Source organism: Oryctolagus cuniculus, chromosome 3 (assembly GCF_964237555.1).
Source record: "Oryctolagus cuniculus chromosome 3, mOryCun1.1, whole genome shotgun sequence".
Taxonomy (NCBI): Eukaryota; Metazoa; Chordata; class Mammalia; order Lagomorpha; family Leporidae; genus Oryctolagus; species Oryctolagus cuniculus.
In genome coordinates, this window is record NC_091434.1 from 63737234 (window position 1) to 63756458 (window position 19225).

Sequence of the window (19225 nt, forward strand, 5' to 3'; positions counted from 1 at the left end):
CTCTCTACCTTTCAAATAAATACATAGATCTTATAATAATAAATTATTTTTTAATATTTCCAAATCCAATTCATGTATAAATAGAAACGTATCTGAACTTAGTTTAACTTTTGTGGCAATGTGATTTAAGTTACTTTATCAGCTCAGGCCCACTCCCATTTTGGGTTCATAGAATTGTTTTTATCATTGCATTCGAATCAGTGGTAAATAAAGTAAATCCTGTGCCTTTGAATCCTGTGGGGATCATAACTTAGAACGCATTCATTCATAAATCCTAGCATTTGGCCTTTTCAAACGTCCAGTTTCTTTGTCTCTCTTCTCCCCTTTCCCCCCCACCCCCCATTTTCCATTATTTTCTTTTCTGAAAACACAATCTAACTTTTCTCCCCACTTGCTTAGGTTATGCCATAAAAAAGATGTTGTGAGCATATTGGGGGTACATACAGCTCTAATGATCCTCCCATTCTTATTCTTTAACAAAGAAGTTTCTGTCTAATGTAACTGAACCCTGACAACACTTCCTACCACAAGTCATCCTGTCCATGAAGCCTGTAGCATGAATCAGGCTATTTACAATGACCTATTTGAATCAGGTATTTACAATGACCTATTGACCACCCACATAGTGTTCCCAGGGCACCCCTATATCTGCTCCACAAAAGGAGTGATTTTTTTTTAATCTACTTTTTAAAAAGTGGCAACACTGGATACCTAGATTTTAAACAAAGATACATGGTAGCTGCATGCTCTTCTCAACTTGTTTCCTTATTTATTTATTTTTTATTTTTTTGAAAGGCAGTGAGAGAGAGAGACAGAAAGAAAGGTCTTCCTTTTCCATTGGTTCATCCCTCAGTGGCCGCTGCGGCCGGTGCACCGTGCTGATCTGAAGCCAGGAGCCAGGTGCTTCCTCCTGGTCTCCCATGCGGGTGCAGGGCCCAAGCACTTGGGCCATCCTCCACTGCCTTCCCAGGCCACAGCAGAAAGCTGGACTGGAAGGGGAGCAACCGGGACAGAACCGGCACCCCGACTAGAACCCGGTGTGCCGGTGCCGCAGGCGGAGGATTAGCCTCGTGAGCCGTGGTGCCAGCCCTTGTTTTCTTATTTTTAATGCCTCCCTTTTCCTATTTTTTTTCTTTTAGACTCAAAGCTTTTCCTTTTTTGTTTATGTTTTTTTTTCTTTTCAATTTGAGTCAATATAATTCAAGGCTAAAGAGAGGTGAGAAAAGAAAGTATTCAATTTCACCTCACTCCTGTTAGAATGGCTTTCATAAACAAATCAACAAACAGCAAATGATGGTGAGGATGTAGGGGAAAAAGTACCCTAATCCAGTGTTGGTGGGAATGTAAACAGGTACAGCCACTGTGGAAGACAGTATGGAGATACCTCAGAAATCTGACAGTAGACCAGCTTATGACCCAGCCATCCCATTTCTGGGAATTTACCCAAGGGAAATGAAATCAGCATATGAAAGAGTTATCTGTACCCCCATGTTTATTGCGGCTCAATTCACAATAGCTAAGACACATGAATCAGCCCAAATGTCCATCAACTGAAGACTTGATAAAGAAATTATAGGATATGTGCACCATGAAATACTACCCAGCAGTAAAAAAAATGAAATCCTATTGTTGGCAACAAAGTGGATACAACTGGAAGACATTATACTTAGTGAAATAAGCCAGTCCCAAAAGAACAAATACCATATGTTTTCCCTGATGTGTGGTAACTAATAGAGCACCTAAAAGGAAATTGACACTTTAAGATATGATGACTTTGAACAGCCCTTGTCTCAAATGTTGAGGAACAGGTTTTTGTCTTTGTTTTTTTTTTTAAAAAAAAGATTTTATTTATTTACTTGAGAGGTAGAGTTACAGACAGTGAGAGGGAGAGACAGAGAGAAAGGTCTTCTTTCGGTGGTTCTCTCCCCAGATGGCTGCATCGACCAGAGCTGTGCCAAGCCGAAGCCAGGAGCCAGCTGCCTCTTCCCAGCCTCCCATGCAGGTGCATAGGCCCAAGCACTTGGGCCATTTTCTGCTTTCCCAGGCTACAGCAGAGAGCCGGATTGGAAGAGGAGCAGCCAGGTCTTGAACAAGCAGCCATATGGGATGCCGGTGCTGTAGGCAGAAGATTAACCTGCGCCACAGTGCCAGCCCCAGTTTGTTTATTTGTTTTTCATACAATTTGTTGAGCTCTTTATTTAGTATGCAGTTAATTGTATGTGTATAAAGTTAATTGAAAATAGATCTTAGTAAAAAATAAGAATTGTGGCCGGTGCCACGGCTCAATAGGCTAATCCTGCGTCTGCGGCGCCAGCACACCGGGTTCTAGTCCCGGTCTGGGCGCCGGATTCTGTCCCGGTTGCCCCTCTTCCAGGCCAGCTCTGCTATGGCTCAGGAGTGCAGTGGAGGATGGCCCAAGTGCTTGGGCCCTGCACCCCATGGGAGACCAGGAGAAGCACCTGGCTCCTGGCTTTGGATCAGCGCGGTTCAACGGCTGCAGCACTCCGGCCATGGCAGCCATTGGAGGGTGAACCAAAGGCAAAGGAAGACCTTTCTCTCTCTCTCTCTCTCAGTGTCCACTCTGCCTGTCAAAAAAAAAAAAAAAAAAAAAATGTAATAGGAGAGGGAGGAAGAAGAGGGAGGGAAGGCAAGTAGGGTGGTAGGGTGGGAACAATCACTATGTTCCTATTGTATTTATGAAATGCATTAAGTTTGTATGCCTTAAATAAAAGGTTTCTGAGTAAAGCAAAAAAAAAAAAATGAAAGAAGTTGTTCAGGATCAGTACAATGAGTTTTCAAATTGGTTCATGATGCAGGAGACAGGGTCAAGGGAAGACAGTCAAGGCTAATACCAGAAGGTTCCCTAGGAGGGGGCAAAGCAGAGAACACATCCTAAGATAGAGCCCTGAATAGAACCACTGATAACCAGTAAGAGAGGAATATCAGAATGGTCACTAGGAGGCCAACAAATTCTGCTAAAAGGGATTCTTAGTATGTTCTTAAAGAACATTGTCAAACATTTTGAATATGGTTCTCAAAAATATCTATTTGGTCCAGCTTATTTTAAGTTTCTATGCAAAACAATAGTATACTTGGAAGTGTTAGATATTGTGTTTCAGTTTTTGAAGGTATTCAATTATCAAGAACTATCAGTACATTCATTTCTTCTTTTAATTAAAAAATGCCAAAGTACTGCATCAAAAGTAATATTCTAATTGTCTTATATGTAGTATTGGGTAAGTGGAGAGTTGAAATTCATATAGCTGAAATTTTAACTATAATCAGTTATAATGCTGTCTATGATGGGCCAGATGATCATTAAACAGCTTTTAAACTTCTCCATTTAATCACAGCTCAGGCTAGAAGAGGTTGCCTGTGCAGAGTGAGGTCACAGGATGAACCTCCTCCGAACAGGTGAGAGGCTAATAAAGGGGTAAACATCAAGAAACTTCCTATGGGGAAGCAGTGCAGCAGCTGTACAAACATGACACCAGTTGCAATAATAATCATGAAGAGTTTTAGACTCCACAGCAGTGGGGGTTTGTAAAATGGAACAGAAAATATTTGAATGAATAAGCCGCTTTGTATGCTAGTTCTGGGTGGCACTCACAAAGCACTAGGGGTCAGGACAATCAACCTTCATTGGTACCAACTGGCCTGCCCTTTTACACCTAAGCTGTAAGCACATTTGTAATTGTGGGAAGCACTGTCCCAAGTTCTATGATTTTCTACCGTGGCATCACTGAGGGAGTGAATTTGTAATAACTAATCATTGGATCTTCCAGCTATCTGGTGGATTTTTTTTTATTTTATTTTATTTTTTTTTTTTTTTGACAGGCAGAGTAGACAGAGAGAGAGAGAGACAGAGAGAAAGGTCTTCCTTTGCCGTTGATTCACCCTCCAATGGCTGCCGCGGCCGGCGCGCTGCGGCTGGCGCATTGCGCTGATCCGAAGGCAGGAGCCAGGTGCTTCTCCTGGTCTCCCATGGGGTGCAGGGCCCAAGCACTTGGGCCATCCTCCACTGCACTCCCTGGCCATAGCAGAGGGCTGGACTGGAAGAGGAGCAACCAGGACAGAATCCGGCGCCCCGACCAGGACTAGAACCCGGTGTGCCGGCGCCGCAAGGCGGAGAATTAGCCTAGTGAGCCGTGGCGCCGGCCTATCTGGTGGATCTTAAAATGTCAGGAAACATTCTCACATACCTTTAAACCCAGAATTCAGAATGTGACTTCATAACATTACCATTACAATGTTTTAAAAAATTCAATGGTTCATTAGAAGAAATCACAAAACGTAGGTTGATGACCTGATAAGTTTCTTGCCTAAAATAGAAACATATTTCACCAGCTCCCATTTTCCATTTTCCTTTTTCCTTAGAACCAATCAGTTAAAAAAAAAAAAGGCAAGCTCCTGCTTCCCAGTTTTGAAATAAGGTTATTAAAAACTACCCTGTCTTAAGGAAGACTATAATCTTTTGGGTTTGCATCCAGTTAATCCAAAGCAGATGGTGAACAGAGGACAAAGAAAGTGGATTAGAGAATAGGAAAAGCAAGAGGAGCAACCGGGACTAGAACCCGGTGCCCATATGGGATGCCAGCGCCGCAGGCAGAGGATTAACCAAGTGAGCCACGGCACTGGCCCTCATCTCTCCCTTTCACAAATGTGGGAGTAATATTAGTATCAGTCAGTACTGGAGAAAAAATGGCATTAAAGTTAATGACTAATTGAGTCATTCGTACAACTGATTGATTTACATTTAGGGAGTGGCCTTCATAGTATATTTAGTATCTGCATGTTGGGAAAGGTCATGCATGCTAAAAATATTATTCCTTCTTTATATTCTACTATCCCTTTTGGATTTCTTACAATCTGCACTGATTTTGCAACAGTAATTAAAAAGGCAGCTTTGCCGGCGCCGCGGCTCAATAGGCTAATCCTCTGTCTGTGGCGCCAGCATACCGGGTTCTAGTCCTGGTCGGGGCGCCGGATTCTGTCCCGGTTGCCCCTCTTCCAGGCCAGCTCTCTGCTGTGTGGCCCAGGAGTGCAGTGGAGGATGGCCCAAGTGCTTGGGCCCTGCACCCGCATGGGAGACCAGGAGAAGCACCTGGCTCCTGGCTTCAGATCAGCGTGGTGCGCCGGCCACAGCGCACCACGGCAAAAGGAAGACCTTTCTCTCTGTCTCTCTCTCTCTCACTATCCACTCTGCCTGTTAAAAAAAAAGAAAAAAAAAAGGCAGCCTAGGAGCCATCATTGTGGCATAGTGGGTGAAGCTGCCACCTGCAATGCCAGCATTCCACAAGGGCACCAGTTCAAGTCCTGGCTGCTCCAGTTCTGATCTAGCTCTCTGCTGTGGCCTGGGAGGGCATTGGAGGATGGCCCAAGTGCTTGGGCCCCTGCACCCACCTGGGAGACCAGGAAGAGGCACCTGGCTCCTGGCTTCAGATCGGCACAGCACTGGCTGTGGCGGCCATTTGGGGAGTGAACCAACGGAACCTTTCTGTCTCTCTCTCACTGTCTAAAAAAAACTCCACCTGTCAAAAAAAAGGGTGGGGGGGAGATGAGGAAAACCGTTATAAAACATTGTGCTATTTAACCACCTAGCAGTTGTAATAATTGTGAGGTCAGATCCGATGGTGAACCATATGAGTAAATAGATAGTTTAGAGTAATATGTTCACCCTCTACAAGTTGAATGAACTTTTCATCAGGTCACTGTCTGCAGTAGTTTTGTACAACATCTTGATGGGCAACAGTGGCACCTGCACTATAAGTAACAAGTCATTTCTTCAACCTGACCATAAGGCCAGTATTTCACATTTCAATACAGTTGTGATATATTGGTTAACTGTTGCTAGGTAAGAAATCGTCTCAAAACCTATCAACTTAAAACAACAAACATTAATATCTCACAGCATTAGTGAAGGTCAGGAGCCCCAGAGCAAATTAAGTGGATGGTTATGGCTCACAGTCTTTCGAGAAATTGCAGTTGGCCGGTGCCGCGGCTCACTAGGCTAATCCTCCGCCTTGCGGCGCCGGCACACTGGGTTCATTTGCTTCGGATCAGCACAGCATGCTGGCCATATTGGCCATTTGGGGGATGAACCAATGGAAGGAAGACCTTTCTCTCTGTCTCTCTCACTGTCTAACTCTGCCTGTCAAAAAAAAAAAAAAAAAAAGCATCAGGAGAACAAGCAATTGAAAGAGTATCCATGATATAAGCTGTGATCATTTATAATCTAGCCTTGGAAGTGATATGCTGTCATTTCTGTCTTATCCTATTGGTCATACATCATGAGGGGAGACAACTTAGAAATGTGAATACCAGGATCATTGGACACTATTTTGGGAACTGGTTGCTACTTGTAGGATAAAAGAAAAGAAGTGATTCCTAAATGTTGGAGGTAAGAAATATGAAAATTGGGGCTGGTGCTGTGGTACAGTGGGTTAACACCCTGGCCTGAAAGTGCCAGCATCCCATATGGGCGCCCATTCGAGACCTGGCTGCTCCACTTCCTATCCAGCTCTCTGCTATGGCCTGGGAAAGCAGTAGAAGATGGCCCAAGTCCTTGGGCCCCTGCACCCATGTGGGAGACCCAGAGGAAGCTCCTGGCTCCTGGCTTTGGATTGGTGCAGCTTCAGTTGTTGCAGCCAAATGGGGAGTGAATCATCAGATAGAAGACCTCTCTCTCTCTGCCTCTCCTCTCTTTGTGTAACTCTGACTTTCAAATAAATAAATCTTTAAGAAAAAAAAAAAAGAAATGTGAAAATGGATCTGCAAGGATTGTCCTTAAGAGAAGAATAGTTGGACCCCCGTTTGTCTGGGATGGTTTTGTTACTAAAGTCAAAGAAAGCAAACCAAACAATAACTTTCAGCCATTTAAAACTTTCAACCTGCCCTGGTGCTATAAATCTCTGTACCTAAAAGTACAGTACCGCTTTCAAGAACCCAAGCCAGGGTTTGCTGAGTATCTGTCTTCACAGAAAAAAAAAATGCAATAGCAATGACTGCTAACTTCTGTATTATACCCCACCATTCCCAAGTGGAGTTAAGTGTGCTTCTGCTAAAACTCAGTTTCTAGTTTCTATTCTTATTAATGATAGACTTCAATTGAACCTGGTACAAATACTTTCACTTAACTTTTTAGTTGATTCATAATCTTAATTATTCAACCAAGAAATAACAATAGATGAGAAAGAAAATACAGCATTTGATATCTGCCTTCAACAAACTCAAAATCTCAGCTCAAGAAGGAAATAATCTCCAATATCCACAACTGACTGTGGAAAAAACGTTAGAAACTTTGTACATTGACAGATTCTAGCCATCCCTAGAAAGCTGCACTTCAGTCTCTTTCTCTGTATTCCTCTATAAAACCACACTTACTCTTTATTCCTAGCAACAGTGATTTTGAGGAATATTTTTGAGTTTCCTATCATACCTTCAGAACGCAAGTCATCAATGCAGGACAAAATCTGACTTCTTTCAGCCACAGTCCAATAACTTAATCGTAATTGTTGTGAGTAAGGTAAATTGAGGAAATAGGTAAATTTCACAATCTAGCAGAAGAATTGTATCTATTCAACTATTATATATCAGATTCTAATAATAAAGCATGCAACTAGATATCATCTTTTCTAAAATAGACTAATGAAATATTCAAAAATATTCCTAAATATGGAAAACTGTGCAAACTAAATAATGATTATTTAGGTATAGAAGAAGGGAAAGATTAATAACATCTTTTCATGTTGGTAGCAGGTATCATGAAAGACACAGACTTTATAATTTTATTGGCTGGTAAAAAAGAAATTTAATCATTGAATTTTACAATCAGTAGAATAATAAATTAATTGTCTTTAGTGGAAAGAGTCTGATGCATATGACCATTCATTCTGATAGTCACCATCAATCATTATCTCTTCCCAACCCAACAGTACTGTCAATGTCCTACAATTCTGAGATGCAGATTCCTTTTATAATTCTTTCTTGATGTTATCAGAATACGTTGAGTTATAGTGTGGCCAAGGGTTTTCTTGTCAAGAAAATTCATTGGTATCTCTTCAAAGGAAATTTTTTGTACCACTGTAAAGGTTAAAGTCCCTTTGCAACATCCGTCCAAAAATTAAAATTAATCTCTTTGTCCTTTAACAGAGAATCGAATAGTTTAGGATTAAGGGAGTCTCTGCTCTGTGTCATTATTTATGAGTTATTATGTTTGCATACCAAATTGTGTGGGTTTTCTTTCTAGGTTCATTTTAGCAGACACTTTGCCCAAGGAGAGACATTGTTGTTGATCATAGCAGTAGGTCTAATTCCTTTCTGATGTGTTTATTTTCGAGGAACTCCCACAGAGTGGCTTGGCCTTAACCGTGGAAAGAAGTTTGCTCTATTTGATTTGTGTGTGTGTGTTAGAGGCAGTAATAGGAAGGTAGGAAATAAATCTTATTTTACATAAACATATAAGAGAAACCTCAAATACTAGGTCATATCTCATGACAGAATAAATTATTGATTTCAGATTCTTTCCTAAGAGCAAATTTTGATGGAGCAGAAATGGAGATCCTGAGAACACCAGGCACCTAAAAGGGGATTAAGAGAGATCAGACAGAACATACCCACATCCAAGATCAGAACTCTAACCGAGTTCTGCCAAAGGGAGGACTGCCCTCAATGTCTTCCAAAGGAAGTTAAGATGAATGTTTGTAAATATTCTTCTATTTGGTAACTTCCAAACTATTGTCAACTGAGTAAAACTCTTTTCTTCATTTGTTCATTGAAAAACTAATTTGACAATTGTTCCTAGAGTTTAAGAAACAATCTCTGATTCCTATACAAAGCTCCTCTATATGTTTTTCACTCTCCAATTCATCCCACATATTCCTGCCATCCTGAGAAGCTCATAATGCTGCTCTGAACATTGTTGCTGTGTTGAGAGGGTTCAGTGCTTCCACTGCTGTCTTCTGGCCTCTAAAGCTCTTCACACTATGGCCCCAAATTACCTTTCAAGAATTCATGCACTACTGCCCCTCACAAAAAGAGTGCCTTCCAACCATTCTATCATGTAGGAAAATCCCACTTCTTCACAATGCCTCCACATTGATGCAGCTTTCATCCCTCCCCTCTGTGTTCTCCTATGTTGCTATGATTGATTCAAACCCATATCTTACAATGAAGATGTTTGTGCCTACACTTATGTCTCCCCGATACTTTGATAACATTTAGAGGACAGAAACCATACCTTAGGCAACTGTGTTACTTGTACAACTTCTGTAGGATGCCTTACTCATTAGAGGTCTTTATCAAATATCTATGGAAGAAAGAGTTGAGGAGAGGAGGCCTATTAGACCTGCTGGCTTTTTAAAATCTTAATTTTGGTCAACTTCTAGATCAGTGGTTGTTAATTTTGGTTGTCTATCTGAATCACTAGGGCACTATTTTAAAAATCATTGTACCATATACCTAACACGTAATATATACAAATCTTGGGCAGTAGGATCTTAATGTCAATATATGCTTCTTTTTTAAAAAAATAACATTTTTAAGGTTTATTTATTTATTTGAAAGGAAGAGTTACAGAGAGGCAGAGACGGGGCAGGGGGGTCTTCCATCTGCTGGTTCACTCCCGAGGTGGCTGCAATGGCCAGAGCTGCACCGATCTGAAGCCAGGAGCTAGGAGCTTCTTCTAAGTCTACCACACAGGTGCAGGGGCCCAAGGACTTGGGCCATCTTCTACTGCTTTCCCAGGCCATAGCAGAGAGCTGGATCAGAAGTAGAGCAGCCGGGACTCAAACCAACATCCATATGAGATGCCAACACTGGAGGCAGAAGCTTTACCTGCTACACCACCATGCTGGCCCCCAATATATATGCTTCTTTAAAGTTCTCCAGATGATCCTAAAAAGCATTTTCTTCAATGTGTTGTCCCTAACTAGCAGCATCAACATTTCCAGGAATTTGTTAGAAATGTAAATTTTCAGATTCTACTTTGGAGATCTGTGAAGTCAGAAATCCAGAGATGGGGTGGGGCCTAGCACTCTGTTTGAACAAACTTTCCAGGTGATTTTGAGAACTACCACTATAGTGTTAATAAAAATAGAACAGGGCCGGCGCCGCGGCTCAGTAGGCTAATCCTCTGCCTAGCGGTGCCGGCACACCGGGTTCTAGTCCCGGTCGGGGCGCCGGATTCTGTCCTGGTTGCCCCCCTTCCAGGCCAGCTCTCTGCTGTGGCCAGGGAGTGCAGTGGAGGATGGCCCAAGTGCTTGGGCCCTGCACCCCATGGGAGACCAGGAAAAGCACCTGGCTCCTGCCTTCGGATAGGTGCGGTGCGCCGGCCATTAGAGGGTGAACCAATGGCAAAAGGATGACCTTTCTTTCTCTCTCTCTCTCTCTCACTGTCTACTCTGCCTGTAAAAAAAAAAAAAAAAAAAAAAAAAATAGAACAGGATCCAATGTGTCTATGCAAAAAAAATATAATGGATGTGATGCTTTTATGATGGCAAGTAACAATCATAGCAAAGGCAGGGTTAAAAAAAATTAAAACTATACAAAGAGTGTTTTAAAAATTGATACATGTCTTCAAAAGAAACGTTGGTAATCAGGCTGGATTACCTAAGAATGACATGAAGGACATTCTTCATTTTATAGGAAAAAGATGAGAGAGTGACAAATAAGAAAAGTGATGTCATCTAAAACTGCATATAAAGGTTAACAAAAAAGCATTCTTCCATTATACACATTAATGGGGAAGGGAGGAAAATTTCACACACACTCCCAAACAGGGAGGGAAAATGGTTATGATTGACAGTGTAAGTGTTACTGGTTTTCTTTTTTTAATAGTCCCTGAGTCATGATGGTTTTATCCCCAAGTTTTATAAAATATCTAGATACAAGAGTTGGCCTTGGTGAGGTAGAGTAGAAAACCAAACACCTTGGGTCAGAGATGGAAATGACTGATGTATATTTTAAACTGCTGAATATATTTAGCAAAACGGCTTGATGATTTACACCTCACAGTCCTAGAAAGGGAGAAAAAAACCTTCTACTGTTATAAAAATAGCTCAAAGCTGTGAGTCAGAAGATGTGTAGTGTAGCTCTGATTGTGCCACTTAAAAACTTGGGAAAGGAGCGGATGTTTAGCACAATAACTAAGATGCTGCCTGGGAAGCCTGCATTCCCCACATCTGAGTGCCTGGGTTCAAGTCCCAGTTCTGCTTCTGATTCCAGCTTCCTGCTAATGTACTCCCTGGGAAGCAACAGTGGTGCCTCAAGTGCTTAGGTCCCTGTCCATTCCTGTGGGAAGCCTAGATTGTCTTCCAGGCCCCTCTCTTTGACCTGACCCAGCCCCAGCTATTGCAGGCATTTGGGTAGTAAACCAGCAGATGGAAGAGATTCATTCTCTCTCTCTCTCTTTCTCTCTTTCTCTCTTTCTCTCTGCCTTTCAAGTACTTAAAAATTTAAAAGAACTTAGTCAAAACTTCTGCTCTCACTTTCTTCACTTCTTTACCTTGTTTACTTTTTGGGTGGAGATCTTAACCTTGTTCACCTTTTGGGATAATGTTTGTGTCAAGTGAAATAATGCAAATAAAAGTGCTGTTCAAAGTTAAGAATCCCTGGACTGGTGCTATGGTGCAGTGGGTTAAAGCCCTGGCCTGCAGTGCCGGCATCCCATAGGGGCGCCAGTTCTAGTCCTGGCTGCTCCTCTTCCGATCCAGCTCTCTGCTATGGCCTGGGAAAGCAGTGGAAGATGGCCCAAGTCCTTGGGCCCCTGAACCCACGGGGGAGACCTGGAAGAAGCTCCTGGCTCCTGGCTTCTGGCTTTGGATCAGTGCAGCTCTGGTTGTTATGGCCATCTGGGGAATGAACCAATGAATGGAAGACCATTCACCCTGTCTTTACCTCTCTCTGTAACTCTGTCTTTCAAATAAATAAAATAAATCTTTTAAAAAAATTAAGAATCCTGTTAAAATAGTAGAATTCCTAAGTACATGTTGTTATTTGCCATTTTGTTTTACACCTTTGATTTGATACAGAACTTCCTAAAAGTAGCAAAAAGGTAAATCTAATACATAAAGCTAGAAAGAAAACACAACCCAAATTTATCTTAATTTTGATATACGTCAAGCTACTAAAACAAATCAATTAAATGTTATTAATCCTCCATAAAAGTACAACTCCTGGCTCAGCAATTAATATGGCTTCTTGAAAAGAGATGACACCAAAAAAGTTCATTTCATGACATGATAAGAGGCTTTTCACATAAGGGAGAAGTACCAAGTAAACTTGCTTCAGCCACAATTCAAGCCCTCACAAGGATTTAAAGACTAGAAAAATCTAATAAATCTTTCCAATCTATTTCATATTCTCCTTCTTAGTCTATGACAAATAATTGTTAATCGGTATATATAAAACTTTTGGCTTTAGCCTTAAGCTAGAATGTTAGGGTATCTAGAATGACAAGTGGGAAATTAACCATTATACTTAGTGAAATAAGCCGGTCTCAAAAATACAAATTCCATATATTTTCCCTGATCTGTGGTAATTAATAGAGTACCTAAAAGGTAATGTATAGGAGTGCAATTGATATTTTAAGATCCAGTGATTTTTTTTATAGTCCTTGTCTGTACTTTTGAGGAAAGATTTTTTTCTTCATGCTATTTGTTGAACTCTTTGCTTAGTGTAGGGTTAATATATTATGAGTATAAAGTAAACTGAGAATAGATCTTTGTAAAAAATTAAGAGTGGGAATAGTAAAGGGAGGAGGAAGAAGAGTGGGAGCGTGAGCGAGAGGGATGGTAGGATGGGAAGTATCACTGTGTTCCTGATTTGTATATACAAATCACAGAAATTTGTATGCCTTAACTTAAAGTTGAGATATAATTGTACAGTTTAATATACCCCAAGAAGTTAAGTATGAGATACTAAAACTCTACATTAGGTGTCAGGATTCCTGCATTCCATCATCCTAGAACTAGTTAAGTGCCCAGACTCTTCTCTAGTAGGGTGCATCTGCTTCTGGTGGTCTCCTGAGAATTCTTCCAATTCCTAACAGAGGTGGGCATTTCCCAGAGGTCTCTGGAAAATTCTGAACTGTCAGCACTTTTCCCTTAAGGTGAAGAGAAAAGAATGTGGATTGCAGGAAGCTACCACTTTGAAAATTTGATCAGGTTGAAGTTTCCCAAACTACTTCTGTGTGATGCTAGGTCTTCTGAGGACAGGGTGTGTTTCTGTGGTTCTGCTATAAAATGAAGTTGAGAGACACTTCCCATTATAACCCTGCCTCCTTGAAAAGTGACAGTGTCCATTCATAAATTCATTACCCATTATCAAAGGCTCTGAAAATTATATATAACATTGTATAATTCAGTTTATTCACCCATGGGATGATTTCCCCTTAATACCTATTTCTATACTTTTGGGATAAATTGGCTTCAATTATAAGGTCCTATAGAAGTGCTCAAGCTATTAATCTGGGATGAGTGGTTGGCCTAGTGGGTAAGATCCTGCTGTAATTCCCATATGCCAGCCACATTGGAATGCTTGCATTTGAGTCCCAGGTCCACTCCTGGTTCTAGCTGACTGCTACTGTGTACCCTGGGAATCAGCAGGTGATGGCTCTGGTGCTTGCGACCCTGGCACCTACATAGGTGACCTGGGTTGAGTTCACAGCTCCCAGCTTTGACCTGGCCAAGCCTCAGCCATTGCAAGCATTTGGTGGAACCTGTCTGTCTCTCTGTCTCTCTCTCCCCACTGTGTGTGTGGGTGTGTGTGTGTGTGTGTGTGTGTGTTTCTCTATCTCTCTGCCTCAGGCAAGAACCCAAAATACAATAATAACAGGTGAGTCATTCTGTGAATGGTGACCCAAAGTTGTCCAAAGCTTAAGTTATTGTCCATTTTCAAGTCCCAGATGAAGGTAATGGGAGCAGGTTCTTAGCATTTAAAGGTGATACTCAAAAAAAATAATAATAATAAAGGTGATACTAAGCTAATTCTATGTAATAAAAATATTTTGCATTAGGTGTAAGGTAAGTTCAGCCAACTGGGGAGCAATGAACCTTTTAAACAGACCCAGAAAGCTTAATACACATATATAAACACTCATGTGTACACTTTTGAATTCAGTGTTTCTATTCATAGGAGCCATAATTGAAATAGGGCACCAAAGTTTATGAGCCTGCTAAATCTGTGTTTAAAAGAAAAAGAATTTAAATTAGTATTCAAACATTCAACAAATGGTAGAGTAGAAAAAAGCTAATAGTCTAATATTTGTTAGGAATAGGGGATGTGCAGATTTAGAAGAATACTGTAAAAAGGAAAGGAAGGAATTTTAATGGTACACAGCATATAGAATAAATTGTAACTTTTCTAAATATATTCCAGTGTCTCATATTTAAAAGGACAATGCTTGTTGTGATGGGTAAGTTGTACATGGTGGAGAATGAGGAGATTAGCAACTCTCTCTGACATTTAACTTGATTCAGTGATAGCATTACAGACAGAATGAGTTTTAGAAGTAGTGTCACATATATATAAAATGGACACATTATCTCCTATCCTAGACTCCATGAATAGCCTTCATTATCCACTTTCAGATATTTTAATCCAGAAAAAGAAAATAATCATGTTGTGTATTTGTCCATTTCTCTAGGTTGTAACCTCTAGGACTGCCTCTTGAGCATGATCTAGAAGAGGTATAAGCATCCTGGGGGTATTTAGTAAGTGATGATGAAGCTTAGAAGAGCACAAAGTCAATCAGAAAGTTAATAAGAGCCAATTTTTTTTTTTCATTTTATTTGAAAGACATGGATACAGAGAGGTAGGCAGATCTTCAAACTGCTGGTTTATTCCCCAGTTGTCTGTTACAGATGAGGCTGGGCCAGGCCAAAGCCAAAATTCCAGAACTCTATCTGGGTCCCACTTGGGTAACAGAGACCCAACCACTTGAGTGGCCACATGCTGCCTCCCAGGGTCCACATTCGTAGAAAGTTGGATCAGAAATGGAGTAGCCAGGACTCAAATCAAACATTCCCATATGGAGAGTGGGTGTCCCAAGTGGCAACTTCAATCCCTGCACCAAACACCCAACCGCAACTTAATGCCTGAGTTTTCAGCCAAACCAGATCTCACTTGCGCCACTTTTACACTGTGTCTGGGTTTTTAAGCATATTGATTTTGGTTCCTTAAAATTTTTTATTCATTATTCCATTATGCATTGGCTTCCAATACCAGCAAGTCTCATTGTCTGGTATTGTGAAAATGCAAAAATTATTGAAGACATGTACAGACAAGGACATGGTTCTATTCAGTCTCCCTTGGCTAGGGAAAAAAGAGGTCTTGCTACAAATAGCAGGATTATTGGATCACAGAATGAATTATTACTACTCATTTCTGTTAAATCATGAATTCCTCATTACTGTTTTCATGATTTGTCATGCATAATATTCTTTGCAAGCCTGGTCTGAACTTCCTGTAGGTTGTTACTCATTATTATCTACAGGTCTTATCAAGACAACAAGGTTAGTTCATTTGTTGTGTAGATCCTTTTAATTTACAGTCACAATTTCTGTGTAGTCTATAATTTGGTCATTAATTAGTTACATATTCTCCCCAGTATATATAGTAATGATTTCCCAGAGCTTTGTTTGGCTGCCTCTACAGTAACTAATTTCCCTAAATCTGCTCATGCTACCACTCTTCTCCCAGTCTCAAATAGAAACCTGAAAGCCTTCTGTGACTATGTCCTTTCCTTCTACTTCCATCCCAGCGCTCACCAAGTTTCTCCAGAGCCAGAAACACCTTTTCTCTACTTTTCATTACCATAACCTGCACCAGATTGGACCTGATGCTTACTCCTGGCCAATCTAACCTCATCCAAGTCTTTTCTTTTTAATCAGGCTTGTATACATTCCTGCCAGAGTCACCTTACTACAGCACCATTTAGAATATCCTCTAGCAAATCTAAGTACTGCAGACCTCAGTGTTTACAAAACAAGAGTACTCATAGTCCTTTGTTAAATCCATCTAGCTTAACATTGAAGTATTCTGAGATAGTTTCATTTAATGTCATTTTGTCTCTCTTGAGGAAAAATTTGTCTCATATTTCTTTGCAGATACTATAGAGGGTGACCTCTCCCACTGGAAGGCAGGAAAAAAAGGACAAGGTAAGAGAGACAGAGCTTTAGATGGTGAGAAAGTTCTTAGTAATAACATTCATTAACCTTTGCTGAGGAAGCCGTGGCTGTGCACTAAGTGATGTACGTAGTGTTGGGAAAGGCAGTCACATGTGCGCAAGCTCTGGACACCCCCTTAGCCACTTCAGGATGGGCCTTGGGCCTGCTACACTTCCTGACTAAGAAATGGCCTGTGCTGGACTTCCACCTCTCCCTGCCTCATGCTCCATGAGAGGCCCTGTGTTCTGCTGAAAGGTGTTTATGTTAGTGACCCTGAGGCATGCCCCAGTGTTGGTTACTTCAGACTCCATAAGGAGAAGGCTGGGTCCTTCCCCTGCAGCATCAGAGGGCTGTGAGTAGACAAACTGCCCTGTATGGGCCCCCAGGACACATCCTCAGGGCATGGGGAACCAAGGCCTACTACTGAAGCTGATCTGGCTCTGACCTGACCCCCGTGTAGTACGTGTAGTAAAGCGATATGCCACCCAGTGCTGGACTGCAGTGCGTTTTCCTTGGTAACTCTGATCCTAGAATGGAAGGGGCAGAAGCAGAGTCCCCTGCTGAGACTGGCAACTAGTACATGGTGTTCTGCTCAACACATAGGTTGTCCTATTTGATCCTTACAGTAACCCTTTAGAGAAGGCTCTAATAATTCAATTTTATAGATAAAGGGCAACAGGTCTTCTGAGGTCAGGATTCAAATCAAGCGAAAGTAGATTTCTTGCCTAATGAGTACTTTCTTGAAAGCGAGCTCTTCTGTGGTGTTCTCAATTTTTCCTATAGAAGCAGGAGGCAAGATTGTTTCTATAGAGTGAGACTGTGTGGTGCCAAGAGAAGCGTGTTTGAAGAACAGAGAGACTGAAGCTGCATAGGAGACTAAGAAAAAGTGTACACCAAAGACACATTTAAGAGTCTAGCTCAAAGTGAGGTACATACTTTTTTTTTTAAAGGTTTATTTATTTATTTGAAAGGCAGAGAGAGGGAGAGAGAGAGAGAGAGAAAGAGAGAAAGAGAAAGAGATCTTCCATCTGTTGGTTCATTCCCCAGTTGGCCACAACAACCGGAGCTGTGCTGATCCAAAGCCTGGAGCCAAGAGCTTCCTCTGGGTCTTCCAATGCAGGTACAGGGGCCCAAGCACTTGGACCATCTTCTACTGCTTTCCCAGGCCATAACAGGGAGCTGGATCAGAAGTGGAGCAGCCAGAACTTGAACCAGTGCTCATATGGGATGCTGGCACCACTGGCAGCAGCTTTACCTGCTATACCACAGCGCCGGCCCTGAGGTACATACTTTAGTATGTACCGACAAGTCCTATAATTTATAATGCTCCACCTCACCACCCCCATCTGCCAAGTCTGGATTTAGATAGGAGGCAGGAAGAAAAGGGGTTGAGACTAGCAGGCTCTTGGAGAAGGGGCACATATGGTCTTCAAAAAATTCATAAAAAATGTTATAGAAAAAAATGCATGGATTTCCATATTTGGGGCACCAAAAATGAACATGGCTTTTGATTCAATTTTCCATGGACCGTTTCTTTTTTTTTTTTAACTTTTATTTAATGAATATAAATTTCCAAAGTACAGCTTATGGATTACAGTGGCTTCCCCCCCATAACGTCCCTCCCACCCGCAACCCTCTCCTTTCCCACTCCCTCTCCCCTTCCATTCACATCTAGATTCATTTTCAATTTTCTTTATATACAGAAGATCAGTTTAGCATACATTAAGTAAAGATTTCAACAGTTTGCTCCCACACAGAAACATAAAATGAAAAATACTGTTTGAGTACTAGTTATAGCATTAAATCTCAATGTACAGCACACTAAGGACAGAGATCCTACGTGAGGAGTAAGTGCACAGTGACTCCTGTTGTTGACTTAACAAATTGACACTCTTGTTTATGGCATCAGTAATCACCCTAGGCTCTTGTCATGAGCTGCCAAGGCTATGGAAGCCTCCTGAGTTCACTGACTCTGATCATATTTAGACAAGGCCATGGTCAAAGTGGAAGTTCTCTCCTCCCTTCAGAGAAAGGTACCTCCTTCTTTGATCACCCATTCTTTCCACTGGGATCTCACTCACGGAGATCTTTCATTTAGGGTTTTTTTTTTTTTTTTTCCCCAGAGTGTGTTGGCTTTCCATGCCTGAAATACTCTCATGGGCTTTTCAGCCAGATCCGCATGCCTTAAGGGCTGATTCTGAGGCCAGAGTGCTGTTTAGGACATCTGCCATTCTATGGGTCTGCTGTGTATCTCACTTCCATGGACCGTTTCAAGTACCCTCGTATATCCTCAGAAGTGACCACAAAAATATACAAGGTAGTTGGTCCCAGGCATAAGGAAAGGGCTGCCAAGGGACAGAGGATGGAGGGGCATTCTTTCTGATGGAGGGACTTAGAGAAATCTGAGGGTATGAGGAAGGTTTAAATTAGGCTGTGCAATATAAAATGTGGGCAGTTTCAAGCCTAATCTACTAAAAAGTGAATTAACAGCACAGAAGGAGGAGAGCCATAAGTTCAGTTTTCAGACATGGTTGACATTGAAATACCTACAGTTGTACCACCTAGAAGTGTTCCAATTTGGAAGTTGTCACCTAAAGGGAATAGTTCAAACTTCACACACCAAATGGTTGGCTCACGGTGAAAGTAAAAGACACCAGAAAGCTGTTACGGAGGTTATCACCAAAAAGGGAAGAAAGATAATATGGTCACCTGATGTATGCTCAGAGCAATACTGTCATACTGGTAGCCACGAGAGCAGAGTTTTCTGGCAATGAAACCAGGACAGTAGAGGAAGAAAAACTTGGGTTACTTTCAGGGCTTGGCATAGGTAGAGAGTTACTGATGGAGTTGGCCCTTAGGAGTGATTAAAAGATTTCATGAGAGGCCTAAGAAGGATTTAAAATTAGGCAATGAAGGTGACACTTGGAGAAATTGCAAAACCAAAGTTCATATACTTTTTTTTTTTCTTTCACAAGCTTGTCTGGATCCAGCCTTCCAGGAGATTATAGCAAAAATATTCTTGGCTCAGTAGCAAGGTCAAGATGACTGGGCAAGGCCCT

General features: G+C 41.4%; 1 protein-coding gene across 21 annotated transcripts in view; it reads left to right on the forward strand.

Moving 5' to 3' along the window:
- The window catches only part of NFE2L2 (NFE2 like bZIP transcription factor 2), a 186040-nt gene that overhangs the window by 18283 nt on the left and 148532 nt on the right, over positions 1-19225 (forward strand). For 10 of the 21 annotated variants that reach the window (XM_051849400.2, XM_051849399.2, XM_051849403.2 and 7 more), the window contains one exon: positions 16107-16157. The exons of the other annotated variants lie outside the window; for them this stretch is intronic. In XM_051849400.2, coding sequence (XP_051705360.2) covers positions 16107-16157 — 51 coding nt within the window. The remainder of the gene's footprint in view (positions 1-16106; positions 16158-19225) is intronic. 21 annotated transcript variants of the gene reach the window in all.